Raw genomic sequence first — 14181 nt, 5'->3', positions numbered from 1 at the left:
ACGACATACTGGCAGCCCACAAGTTTACAAGGTACTGTATATACATTATCTCACATCCCCTTGAAAATCCTCACAGCACCATGCAAAGTGGTTACTATTCTTCCCATTTTACAGAGAAACAAAAACAAAAACAAAAAACCTGAGTCCCAGAATAGTTTATCTCCTTAGAATCTTACAACTAGTAATGTGCTGTCCCAACCCATGCTTCTCTTGTAATAATACCACACCACCTGTTCTCAAAGTAGATTTTCATGGGTTCAATTCTTTTTTTTTTTTAAGATTTTTATTTATTTGTCAGAAAGAGAGAGAGAGCACAAGCAGGGGGAGTGGCAATTAGACAGAGAAGCAGGCTCCCTGCTGAGCAAGGAGCCCAATGCAGGACTTGATCCCAGGATCCTGGGATCATGACCTGAGCTGAAGGCACACGCTTAACTGACTGAGCTACCTAGGCATCCCTCATGGGCTCAATTCTTGTCACAGATCTTAGCACGTGGCCAAGGGTTGGAAGCCCCTGCATGTAATAAGACCTTGCCATCTGCCCCAGGCATCCCTTAATACCGAAGTATAAGTTGACTTAGTCTCAAAACAAACTTGGCACTTAAGCCAGTGTTTCTCAACCTGAATACACATTAAAATCACTGGACATGATAAACATATTGAAACTTGGGCTTCACCTTAAAATAATGGATTGCTTCAGAGACTCTTGCGGGGAGGGCTCAGGCATCAGTAAACTTTAAAGCTCTCCAGGTGATCTGAGGTGCAGCCAGGGTTGAGAACTGCAGGTGGAAGCAAACAGCTTCGGGCTGGATGAAGGGCAACAAAACCATGTGGTTTATCTTTTCCCTACGGACACAGGTTCCTCTGGGGACCTGGAAATGCTGACGGGGTCACCTTTCTATCCCAGGTAGTGGTTTGGTTCATGCAGTGTCATCTCAGCTCCTTCTAGGTAGCTGCTTGTTGCTCTGTGAGGTGAAAATATGGAACCCGTAGATTATTAAGCCTCATTTTCTTGAGGTAAAGTCCTTGGAGAGCCAGCATCTTTTAAAATGTAGATGATGGGTTTCATTATTGTAGGTTTTTTTTAAAGGTTATTTATTTATTTATTTGAGAGAGAGCAGAGCAAGTGAGAGAGAACCCTAGCTGGGGGGTGGGGGAGAGGGAGAAGCAGACTCCCCACTGAGCAGGGAGCCTGATGCGATGCAGGGCTAGATCCCAGGACCCCAGGATCATGACCTGATCTGAAGGCAGATGCTCAACCGACTGAGCCACCCAGGCGCCCCTCATTATTGTAGTTTTAATATAAAATACACCTTGAAGAGTTTGAGTAGATCATTACCTTAGACAACAGTACGTCTAATGTGCATGGTTTATGAATGATTTTCTAGCTGGGTCATTGTTGCTAGATTGTATTTCTATAAAAGGTAGAGACACCGAGCAATGTGGCCTCAGTATAATGCTGTTTGTGTCTTGAGAAGACAGATGAATTCCTAACTGGGAAAGTATGCTGCTACTGAATTTTCCTGGCAGTTGCAAACCTTCCTGCTAATTCGTGAGTTGTAGGATCTTCATCTGAGGAAGGGATGGAAATGGAGAGGAGGCAGCACCTACTGCGTGTCAGTACCATGCTGACTGCTCCAATGCATGAGTCCTTTCCTTCTCAGCACAGCTCTCTGCACTGAGACTTCTCAGCTCTGTTTTCTAAGTGGGAAACTGAAAGCGTGTGTCCGCATCATAGGGGGCTAGAGACAGAACTGAATCTGGCCCCTTCCAAGGATGGGGATGGCTGCAATAAGGGATGTAAAAACACTGAAAAGTATAGAGGACAGAGACCAAGCTACTTGTCTCCTTAAACAGCAGAGCCTTGGGTTTCTAAAAGGTTGATATGTTCCACTTTCATTTTTTAAAGCATCTAATGGGAAGCCTAGATAATGAACAAGAGCCAAGTCTGTTTTTCTGTTGAAACAAATTAATTTCTTCCACTTGCCCCTTAAGGAAAAAACCAGCTTGGAAAACCAATTCAGCCAAACTGCTGGAGGTTTAAAGGGTGTGCTTTCTGCCTTGGGAATGGGATGACCCTTCTTGATTCAGTCCTCTGTGGAGCTGATTTATTGTTATTTATTAATTGAGAAGAGTCTTTTGGCTGATTTTGTGTTTTCTCATGAGCTCACCTTCAAAATGCCACTGATTCGTGCCAGATTAGCTAATGCAGCTGACATGGTCGTCAGAATCAGACATAAGCCTGGTTTGGAATTCCGGATAATCTGAAAAGATATCCCAGAAAGAAGCTAGAAAGAGTCCAGAGGGGAGAAAAATCCCAGAGGCATAAAGGAACAGGCAGATTGTCTCAAAAGGGCAGATTATCTCAAACTGAGCAAGACCCTAACTAGCAGAGCAAAAATCAGTCCTGCAAGAAATGTCAGTGCCTGTCCTACAAGTCTTCTGGCATTCTGTCTGTTCAGGGTTTTAGTCCCACTTTATGCACCGGGAGTTACCCTTGGACATGATCACTATCACTACGGCGATCTTCAGAGAGGTCATCACAGACCGAAGGCATTCTTTATGCCAGACACTGTAGGAAATCCTTGACATGCCCAGTCTGGCTAAGTCCTCCCAGCAGCCCTGCGAGATGGGCAGCACTGTTACACTTGGGCTGCAGAGGAGAAACATGGAGCTTACAGGCAAAGTGACTTGCCCAAGAAAGAACAGGAGTGGTGAAGCAGGCTTTAAACCTAGATCTCTGCCTGCAAGGCTCTCACTCTTATTTTACCCCTCAGTCAGACATCAGGAACGTGCTCTTGGGTCTTATTTTTTCCTTTTCCACATGTGAGATTTATTTAGAAAACAATGGCTAATCTCAGGGTTGGTTCTTCTTGGTGTGGGTCTTCTTACAATCCTCAAATGATAGCACTGAAGTTGCTTTCTCCAACAAAAGAACGCCTTTTCATTTCTCAGAGCTTTTGTGTTCATGGTAGACCCAACAAGAACAAAATGTGGTGGACAGGAGGAAAAAAAAAAAAGAGCATAATTCTGAAGACCACATGTAACCTTAACAGATGCATCAAAGACTCCTCCCCACCCCAGGCAGTTTGTCGTGATCAAACTATAGCAGCAACGTTGGCTAGCTCTCTACAGTTTACACAACACGTTCAGTGTGTGCTAAACATTAGCACTATTGTTTCCTTTGTGACGATAAGGAAGGAGACATTTGGAGAGACCAAAACAGTAGTTCTGAAACTCACACACAGTGGAATTATCTGAAGAGCTTTAAAAACTCCTGAGGTCTCAGACTAACCCCCATAGATTCTGCTTTAATTGATCTGGGGTATGACCTGAGCATTGGGATTTTTTTTTTTAAAGATTTTATTTATTTATTTGACAGAGAGAGACACAGCAAGAGAGGGAACACAAGCAGGGGGAACGGGAGAGGGAGAAGCAGGCTTCCCGCAGAGCAGGGAGCCCGATGCTGGGCTCGATCCCAGGACTCCGGGATCATGACCTGAGCTGAAGGCAGACGCTTAACGGCTGAGCCACCCAGGCACCCCTGAGCATTGGGATTTTTAAAAGCTCCCCAGGTGGTTCTCATATGCAGCCAGGGTGAGAACCACTGAATTAAACATTTCACCCAAGATCTTAGTGCTCTACCTGGCTTGATTGCTCATCAAGAGTGGCTGTGACTTTTGGAATTCCTGTCAACATTTCAACCTGGCATAAGTGAAGGAAGAGATAAAAGCAGTTGTTTAAGAGACCTGTTAGCCAGGACCTTTATATAATTCCTTCCTGAGCTATTACCACAAATTATATTAAGTGTGTGTCTTGGGGGGGATGACTTGCTTTTGCTTTGGGGGAAGTGTGACTATAGCTACTAACGAGCGTGTTCAAGAATCCTGTATATTACACAGATTATATACTCAAATACTGAGAGTAAATATGAAGTACTGTTTTGACTCTTTTAATTTATTATGGTAGTTATTAAAACTTATTCTGAGCTTTGGTCCAAGGTTGCTTTAAATATCAGGTGAAGACTCCGAAGTTGAGCCGCTTGGATGTGAATCCAGAATCCAGACTTCCTGCATACCAGTTGTGTAGACTTTGGCAAGTTACTTAAGCTCTCTAAGCCCCAGTTTTCCTCGCCCCAAAAGGGGGTGAAACAGTGCTTGCTTCATAGGATTGTAGAGAAGGTGAAAGGCTAGTTCACATTAAATTCTTAGCATTGTGCCTCGTACACAATGTGTTGTCAGAAATCATAACTATTTTACCATGGCGAATCCTGACATGAAAATCACAAGCTCGGTTCTTACATCATTCCATCCTTGATGGAGCTGATGTTAGCTTTCCAATCCCTCGCAATTCAAAACTCGTGAATGATTTTTGTGCATTTTTTTATAAGAGCTTTCCGACAGACACCACAAGTAGACACTGATTTTAGAGATGAAATGTATGGCAATGGGATTTTATTCTTCATGTAAAACAACATTTCAGAGGCAACAAATGACTATTTTTTATTTTGTTAGCTGTGTGTGTCTGTGTGTGTATGTGTGAATGCAGATAGAAAAGTTCTATAATGGAATTTTTTTCCCCCAAAGGTCGTATCACGACATTATCTTTGAAAGGGCAGAAAACATATGTCCAATACTTCTTATTTTAAGAAGGTGCTAATATTCGAATTTATTCAGAAGTTAAGAGCGGATCAAGTTCCTGCCCTCAGAGGTGGTGATCTGCAACAGAGATTCAGACATTCTCCACACAGAGTTGCTGCTGCTGTGTGAGTGGTTACAGAAGATCACCATGAAGTCAGAGAGGATCAAAAGAACAGAGACAGATTCTCACACATGAGATTCTCACACAGTTACTAACTCGTGGAGATTAGGCAGGACCCACAGTAGGTGGGGACCAGTGATTGCTCTCACTTAGTGCAAAACAACAAGGTGTCCTGAAGTAGGGATTTATGATAGTATAGGATATGACACCATAAGATAAGAATAAGAAATTAGGCCAGTCTTTTCTGAAAGTATTTTCTGCTGAACACTCTGTGAGATGCCCCCCTGTAAAGGGAGTTCCCCAGCCTAATAAAATGGAGAAAAACCACATGCTGTTGGCTCTTCTTCGGGATTCCTAATACACATCCCCATTATTTAGGTGTCTGAGAAGTCCTGCCATGAAGGACTTAGTTTAAACCCAGTTAAATTTGACTAAGGAAACTCCCTGTCTCCCAATAATACCTATTACACTAACAACTTTATTGAAAGGTACTTTGAGAAACAGTAGACTAATATAATTTTAAAGTGTTTTAAAAACCCTCTTTTACATTGCAATACTTTAACTAACAACTATATTGATTTGATTTAGGACTAAGTCTGAATCTATTTTTGAAGAATAATTCTATACACACGTCTCCCACACCACAAGAAAAGTAGCCACCAAGTAAAATGGTCTCAAAGACAGAGACACAGACAGAAACAGAGAGGGAAAAACAGATAGGTCAGTCATGGCCGAGGAAAGGGAGAAGATCATACACACTTTTGGGAGAACTGTGGTGTTTACGAGAAAGATGAGATTTAAATGAACAGGGATTAAAACCCCTCAGAGAGCATTGCTTTTATGAGAAACAAATATTGTGTGTAATTGTGAAATAAAGGATGGTGATGTATCGATTTTAGTCTTGCACTTTTCTTTTCCTAAGTACATTTGAAAGTAATATAGATAATGACTCTCCCAAGTTCAGGCTCTGTGCAGCGAGCGGTATGTGCCTTCATCAAATCTTCATTAGCTAATTAGACCCTTTCCACGAAGTAAATTGCTCTAAGAGATGAGAGCAGACTTTGTGAATATGTCCTCAAGAGAAAAAAGGTCCAACTGGCTAATAATCAAGCATATGGAGGGGAGGGGATTCTGTTCCCAGTTTGGTTCTTCTTCTCTACCCTGGGAGAAGGAGAGGTGGATTTTAACACGATTGCTTGGGTTCAGCTGTGGGACGCATGTAGTCGTTGAAAGGGGGAGGATCAGATCCTCTTCCAGTACCTCTGGAATAGCCAGTAGGCAAATGAAAGAGGTCCAGGAGCCCACGCCAGTGCCCCAGAACAAAGGTCTCCACTGAACTCAAGATGGTGTCCTTATCCCTGGCTCTCCTGTTTTGCTCTGTCATCACATCATGTTCCCCTGCAGACTGGAAAGGCAGTCAATGCATACAAAACAGCCCTGTACGAATTTTTCTTTTTTCCAACATTTTGAGTAAGGGAGACAGCAGGCATATAAGTATTTCCACAGTCTTGGTGGGGAGCCGGTCTCTATCAGCAGGTTCGACTCTATTCTCAGCGACTCCAGGGGCAAGGGGAGTTTTTGTTCAGACAATCAGAATTCCGGCAAACGGTAAATGTGTCTTCATGCTGAGAAGTGGGAAATTCAATAATACTTTGGCTGCATTCATGCTGAGTAGCGAAAACAGAATGAATATGGAGAGGGATTGTGACTTGAGCAGTAAATCAGCTAGCCCAGACGTTTGCAACAAGCAGCTTTTAATCTGAAGCCTCTCTTGTTTCTACCCCATTCTCCAGGGTAACAGGGCTGTTTTTACATTTGTTCCTAGAGTGTTTTGTGCTGTTTACCATAAAACACAGAATTAAGTGCTCTGAGGTCTTAAAAAAAAAAAAAACACCCTCTCTGTTCTTCCGCATGTATATTATTACGTCGCTACAGGACCATTTGCTTCAAGTCTTTACTACGTGTTAGCCCAACTCAGAAGGCACAGTTCGTGTGGGCGTTACGGTGGTTCTAGCATCCCTTATTAGACCTGAACACTTTTTTCTTCTGTAAGCGAAATGACAAGTTTCAGCGGGGGTCACTAGAGTGGAAATCCCACGAGGGCAGGGATTTCGGTCTGTTTTATTCACTGTTCTATCAGCAACACCTAAGTGCTCTAAGAAGTCAATGAATGACTATTAGTCTACAGAAGGGAAAAGTCTAGTGAGCTCTGAGCTCTCTGAGATGTCTTGTACTAAAGCCCAAAGTGACTTCAGTTTTGCTGGCTTTTTGTTACGTATGATTTTGCAGAATATCTCTGATGTATGATTCTACGGAAGAAATTTTTAGCAGTATGTTTCCTTTTCAAAAGTCACATCACCAAAACCTGATCCACACAGAAAAATTAGAAAATGGAAACAAACAACCAAAAAACCATGTTTGTACTCTTCAGAGATAATCACTGCTATGATTTAAATGTATGATCTTCTGGGTTTTCCTATGCGCATTTGGATACATTTTTACTGTAATGAGATTAGATTACAGTTACTGGGTTTTTTTTATTTAACAGGATTACAGGAACCTTTATTTTTATTAATAGACATCTATATTGCTTTTCCGTAGTATCACAGTAGTATATTTTAAGAATGTACCAGAACTTAACCAACCCCTATGATTGTATATTTAAGTGTTTCTGATCTTTTGCTTGATCATACTGGAAGAGAGCTGTGAAACTGGTTTTCACAAGGGTAACCTTTTGTTTCATGGATCTGTCCCCCAGTCTCCACCCTTCAAGCCGACCCACCTGTGTATTACCTTTCTTTGCCGGCCCTGTAAGTGCTGTTAGAATTGCCTCACTGAGAGCAAGTGTTTGAGGAAAGGACTCAGCACCAGCTCTGTCCTTCATACCTTTTACCTAATTATTCTATCTCATTGGTTTGCAATGACCATTTAACCTGGTTTTCCCTTTACTCACTCTTACCCTGTCTCACTGACGACACTCTCCAGTGGGACCAAGAAGGGGAAGAGGTGGGGCCGCCGGTGGGGGACGGAGAGAGGAGGAATCAGTTAGTACTTTATGTCTTTATGTGGCTTGACTGCTCATTTTGTTTTATCACTGAATAATATCCCATTGTATAGATGTTCTACAACGTGTTCATGCAATTAACTATTGAAGGAATTCCTGGCTTATGGTTTGGGGCAATTAGGAATTAACTTTTATAAACTTCATGTACAGGTTTTTATGTGGACGTCAGTTTTCAAATCAGTTGGGTAAATACCTAGTAGCACAACTGCTGGATCGTGTGGTAAAACCATGATCAGCTTCCTAAGAGACTGTCAAATCGTCTTCCAAAGTGGCTGTAATACTTTACATTCCCACCAGCGAGAATGGGAGTTCCTGTTGCTCCGCATCGTCACCAGCAACTGGTGTTGTCTGCTCTGTTTTGGATTTTATCCACCCTGATAGGTGTGTGGTGTATATCATTGGTGTTTTAATTTGCAACTGTGGCTTTCTTGCTATATGCATCCCTTCTTCAGTGAGGAGTCGGTTCAGATCTTTTGCTCCTTTGTAAATTGGGTTGTTGATTTCCCTTTACTGAATTTTAAGAGTTTTACAAAAACTATTTTGGACACAAGGCCTTTATATATGTGTTTGGCAAATATTTTCCCAGTGATGTCCCTTTTTTTTTTTTTTAAATCACTTCAGGATCGTGTGCCACTTTGCAGCCCTAAAAGCTTACATCCGATGTTAAATGCTGATCTGTCGTCCGGCTCTGCTTGCCCGCATTTGCTTTGCTATTCCCAAAAGTGATCCTGTCGCCCCCTCTCACTTCCTTAACCCCATCCACTCATTGTCAAAAAACATTTGCGTTCTGGGGTCCTTGTTGTCTATCTCTAGGAATTTGTCATTCTTTATTTTAAGTTAATGACCAAGGTGAGAATGTGTTTATTCATATATCTGCAGTAAGATTCCCAGTGAGGGTCCAACTTGTCTGTTTCCTGGTTTGAAAAGAAACAGACAGGTCTAGGGGAGAGCAAATTGTCCACAGTCGTTAGGTTGTGCCGTGTCAATGGTGAGGCTAATGGTTGTCTGTCTTCCTTTGCATGGCCACCAGTCATCAAGGCTCCTCTGCGTCATTTTAAACGCCCTGCTTATGCATCTAGCTCCTACGCACCTTCGGTCCCAAAGAAAACTGATGAGCATCCTGCGAGGTACAAGATGCTGGATCAGAGGATCAAAATGAAAAAAATTCAGACTATCTCACATAACTGGAACAGAAAATAGGTCAAGGGGAAGAGAGGGAGTGAAGGAGAGGCCCACTCCTCTGCCTGTCAGCACTCACCAGCCACAGTGGAATATGCTTTCAAGACCTTTGGAGGCTTTGGGGGCTGGTGCTTTTTGGTCGACTCCACTGAGGCAAAGTGAAGGCCGTATGTGATTTTCCCCTCTGTTGTTCTGTTATGGACCCATCCGTCACTGGATCTGGGAGTCAATGCAGACTCCGGTAGTAAGAGGGTAGTCTCATGTAGCTTTTATTTGTATAGATCTTTCAAAGTCTAAATCAGACCCAAATTAAAATGATGCACCCTCTTTAGAAAATTCCTCCCACTGACACTTCTTTTATCCCTAGAAGCTGACTTGCCCTAGTAAGAATATTGGTTTAATAATCATCATATTTAAGAAATGCACCTCTTAAAACATCTTTTCCAATTTTAACTACAATAGGAAAAGATGTTTTTAGAAGTGCATTCCTTAAATATGGTGATTATTACAATATTTAAAATACAGGTAAATATGTAACTTTCAAAGTAAACCCATTAAAGTTAAAAGTTGTGTTTCTGAATGTAACAATTGCAGAGGGCAAAGAAGACTGATGTGCAGTTGAGTTCATGGAGAATGCTGAACTGAGGCTTCACAAAGCAGATACAAGTCAAAAATAAAGACCCTTGCTTTGGTTTTCATTGCATGCTTCATGCCTGGTGGCCTCATTTTGTACCTTTAGAGATGTGAGAGTTTGTAGGAGATACATTTTGGCTCTACTTCTTCTAATTTGTTACTTTCACTTACATTTGACAATGCTAGAAATCAATGGGATGCCCATGCCTCAGAGACTCCAGGTTTGAGATCTACCCGAGGAAATGTCCCTTTGGTTTTGTGGTCCTAGGGCGGGAGGATGTAAATTCCTGAACCTAATTTGAATCCCTTACTTGCGGATTTTTCTCCATTAAGTTGGAGATACCTCTAAGTTAAATTTCAGATCAATTTTCTAGCAGACCCTATAGCTGAGGCCCTTTGGAATCTCAGTTGTTCTCACAGCTCTTGCTGGAATGGAAGTTGATAACTCACCTCTCTTCACTGCGGCATTTTTAGCTCTTCTGAATCTCTCCTGGACTTTTTACTTTGGGACTAAAATCACACAAAATGGTAAGGAAATGTTGAAGGCCATAAATAGCTTTTGATCCCTTCAGAAATGCTCTGGTGCAGTGGAAAACTTCAGGTTTGTTGTCTGGCAGTCCTGATCACCAATTCTGTCCCATCTATAACTAGTTGCACGTTCTCAGTCTAATGGCATAACCGTTAAAATCCTCAGTTTGCTTAATTAGAAAGTTGGATTCATAATACCCACAGCCTTTTGTGGTGAAGATTGAGGATAACATAGGTTTGGATTGTTATTGCTGAACTCGGTGAGTAATAGGGAGCACGACCGATGTAACTAGGAACCTTCCACATCCAGAAAGAACTCTCAGGAACCCCTGCAACCCCTGGGCTGATGGTCACAGCGTTTGGAGTCTGATTGTAAAGGGTTTGGTGTGCTCTCCTTCCCTCTTTCGCCCCAGCTCACTTCCAGTAAACCACAGTTATGCAAGTTGAGCCAGCTCCAGAGTTTAGTCCACCATGCTATTGAGCAATTTACTTATAACGTGCTTGACGATGGTATTTCAGGGAAATTTAATTACTGTACAAAAAGGAAAATCACTGTGACTTTTTGTTAGGAAAGCAATTGTAATTCTTAACTCCCTGCTCAGTGCCGGAGTAAAAGGATCCTTCTGCAGGCTCACAGTGTCTGTTCCGCCTGAAGTAGGTTAACTCCACACGTAATTCCTCCCTGTTTGTATAGATGCCTCAATGCTTGCTTCACAGAACCATTTAGGAGTGAAACTGCCCATGGGTAGTGGGGCCTCCTGGCGGCCCAGTGGATCTTCGGTGATGTTCCTCAAATCTCCCCCAATACTTTCAGTCTTAGGCATTGAAGCATCAAGGTGGCTGTGCTTTCTCCACTGTGCTTCTTGACATTAGAAGCCATGACTCTAGGGGAGAAAGCTGGCTCTTTCTGCATTCTTTTATCCCAGGATGCTATTTTTCAGCTTCGGCTAATATGTTGATTGAACAAATGTACAGATATTGAGATTCTGCTTTGCTTGTAAAATGCTTACCATGTTTTTTGCATGATGGATTGTATAGAAATGCCAGATTATATTCTTATAGCAAATAAAAAGATGCTTTTAAAGGACTTTCTTGTATGAGTCACCTTTCTCTCCTCCAGAATTCTGGGATTCATTTGAAAAGAGTTAGATTTTCCCTATGCTTGGTCCGATTCAGTCCTGAATATCTCATCAGGATGAACAGCATAACAAACTTCTCAATTGGCTTCCTGATTGTACAGGTGGTAGGTGTTTTTAAAACCACCTTATCCCTATAGCACAAACCCAATCAATTAATTTGTTAGTATGAGTAACCCATAATACCAGCTAGTCTGTAGGTAAACACCTATGTTATCAACTCTGTTTATATCATTCCAGGCTAAGCTATATAGTTGGTTTAGAACTGACACTTTGAGGCTAGAAAAACCTATCATTAAATCTTGGCTCCCTTTTGTTAGCTCTGTGAGCTCTAGCAAGTTTTGGAATCCCTCTGAACTTTAGTTTCCTTAGCCATAAAATGAGAGTAATAATACTTCCTGGCTCAGCATAGCACAGGGTTGAGAATATGGTAAGTGTATCAATAAATAGTTGCTATTATTTCTTGGAGAAAGAGTAGAGTATAGTAAAAAGAAGTTAGGCTTTTGAGTTCGAGAGCAATCTCCCTTACTGGTTCTATGACCTCGGGTAGGTTGTTCGCATTTTCTAACTTTAGTAAAGAGAAGTTAATAATTTAACTAATAATTTCATTAATAATATTTACCTACCTGGCTGTTCTCCCAGGTACCAATTTCTGCCTCACGCTGCACTTCAATCTTTAATGTGTATTTCAGCATTCAGTTGGAAACCTGACATCCCGGCCCTCAGCTCTCCCTTCACCTGTGTTTCCCTGCACCCTTGGAGATCATGGGCTTCCATCTTTTATCTGTTATGGCTCATTCTTGCTCTCATGTTCCACGTCTCTCAACCCTTGACCACCCCCGGCGTCTTACTCCTACAGTTCTGTCCTTCATCTGTTCCCATTCATCCCATCTCGTTTCCCACATCGAATCCCTTTATTTTTCCAAAGTTCCACCAACACCAGCCTATGGCCTAGAATGGACTTTGCCTGAATGATGGCACAGCAGAACAACTACATAAATTAAAAATCCAACAACAATATCAGCTAGTCTCCCTTTGTGGAGGATTTCTCATGGCAGTGTCTTCCTTAAGACACAGATTTCCCTGTATCTTCTTGGATCTCTCCTTCTACCAAGACCTTTCTCCCCTCTTGAACTTTAAATTCCTATGAATGTACAGAGCAATCCATCCTGTACTCCCTACACCACACAAGCTCAAGGCATTTTTTAAAGCTGATGAACTCACTCTGCCACAGAAAGGGCATTTACTCTGGGTCCTGCTCCTAGAAGCACAAAGAACTGACAGAAGCTTCAAAATGGTATTTTTTTCTTTGTAATATAATCCAAGCACAGCCACCTTATAATAGAATCCAATTCTTAGGCAGGACCAGTCCTTGTAAGAAAAGAGCAGTATAAATTGTTCTCTCCCTCTTCCCACCACACCTCTGCCCAGAATAAGTCTGCAGGTGTTCTGGGGGTTTTGTTTTTGTTTGTTTGTTTGTTTGTTTTTGTTTTTCCATCTAGTAGTAATACTAACCTCACATGGGTAGGGCAGTGACTGTCACTAATAGGTGCTTGGAGAATGCTAATTTCTTACTCTTCCTACCTCTTTCTACCACAAGCCAGTTAAGCCTTACCATGAGCTCATCCACTGAGCTTTTGAAATAGGGAAGGCACTCCAGCACTCTCACTGTTATGATTTCTAATCCCCGTGAAGTAGAGGGGAAAAGTGGAGATGGTTGATAACCACTATTTTTGAAGTATAAGATTTCCATAAAGATCCATGTTCTTGGGACACCTGGGTAGCTCAGTTGGTTAAACATTTGCCTTCGGCTCAGGTCATGATCCCAGGGTCTTGGGATCGAGTCCTACATTGGCCTCCCTGCTCAGCTGGGAGCCTGCTTCTCCCTCTCCCTCTGCCTACCGCTCCCCCTGCTTGGGCTCTCTCTCTCTCTTTGACAAATAAATAAATAAAATCTTAAAAAAAAAAAAATCCATGTTCCTAAGACATATGGAAGGCCACTTATTTACCTGCAAAGTTTGAATTTATTTTCTCATTGACTGCCAACTTCACTTGATCAATTACACTCTTTGATCCATTTCCAGTTAAAAAAAACCAAAACCTATTGGGCTGACATCTTGGTTTATTGGGAGTCTGTCAAGTTAAATGTGAGGATGTGTTAGGACTGGGAGTTTGGTGTGGGTGAAGGATTAATGATTTGGCTCCACGTTTGACCCCTGGCATAGCGCCAGGTGCCCATGGCAAAGCCAGTTGGGGCCAGAGAAGGTTCTACAGTATCATCGGTGTCGATAGTAGACCCTTCCTGGTGGTGTCGTTTAGAGACTAATTTAGGAGATTTATGAGCATTCATTATACTTTTGTTATATTTAAAGAACATGAAAAACTGCTTTTGGGGAATAGCAAGTAATAATAACTACAGAATGCTGTGTTCAACTGTGTATATTAATGTCCAACTTGGATTCTCTGTGAATGTTCTATGACGTGCTTTGTTTTTTACACTTGAGGAAGAGTTCAGCTGACCTGTACTTTATAGAAGCACCTTGCCTAGAAACCAGCCATTATGGAAACAATTCATTTATGATTACTGCTCTTTTAGCATCTCTTATGACCCACTGGGTATAAAAAGATTCCAAACTTTAAGACACAATGGTAAAAGGATATTAAGTAAATGTAACAACAGAGACAAATATCCAATTACAGCTGCTAAAAACTGAAATTATGTAACACTGCTCGAGCCCAATAGATTAAATTTTAGTTAATATTTTTTGAGAACCCATTAGGTCCCAACCACTTTAATATGTACTAATATATTTAAATCTTTTTTTTAAAGGTTTTATTTATTTATTTATTTATTTATGTATTTGAGATGGAGAGAGAAAAAAA

General features: G+C 41.6%; 1 protein-coding gene across 3 annotated transcripts in view; it reads left to right on the top strand.

Annotated features, from left to right (window-relative positions):
- PDE1C (phosphodiesterase 1C) overlaps positions 1 to 11249 on the top strand; it is a 283357-nt gene extending 272108 nt beyond the window's left edge. For 2 of the 3 annotated variants that reach the window (XM_035020856.1, XM_035020859.1), the window contains one exon: positions 8853 to 11249. In XM_035020856.1, the coding sequence (XP_034876747.1) occupies positions 8853 to 9022 (170 nt within the window). In that variant the 3' untranslated portion in view covers positions 9023 to 11249. The remainder of the gene's footprint in view (positions 1 to 8852) is intronic. The other variant, XM_035020857.1, reaches the window with a different exon arrangement.
- Positions 11250 to 14181: the final 2932 nt, after the last annotated feature.

The sequence above is a fragment of the Mirounga leonina genome, unplaced genomic scaffold (genome assembly GCF_011800145.1).
Source record: "Mirounga leonina isolate KUSES-001 unplaced genomic scaffold, KU_Mleo_1.0 Mir_174, whole genome shotgun sequence".
NCBI classification, from domain to species: domain Eukaryota; kingdom Metazoa; phylum Chordata; class Mammalia; order Carnivora; family Phocidae; genus Mirounga; species Mirounga leonina.
This window is presented reverse-complemented; position numbering and strand designations above follow the sequence as displayed.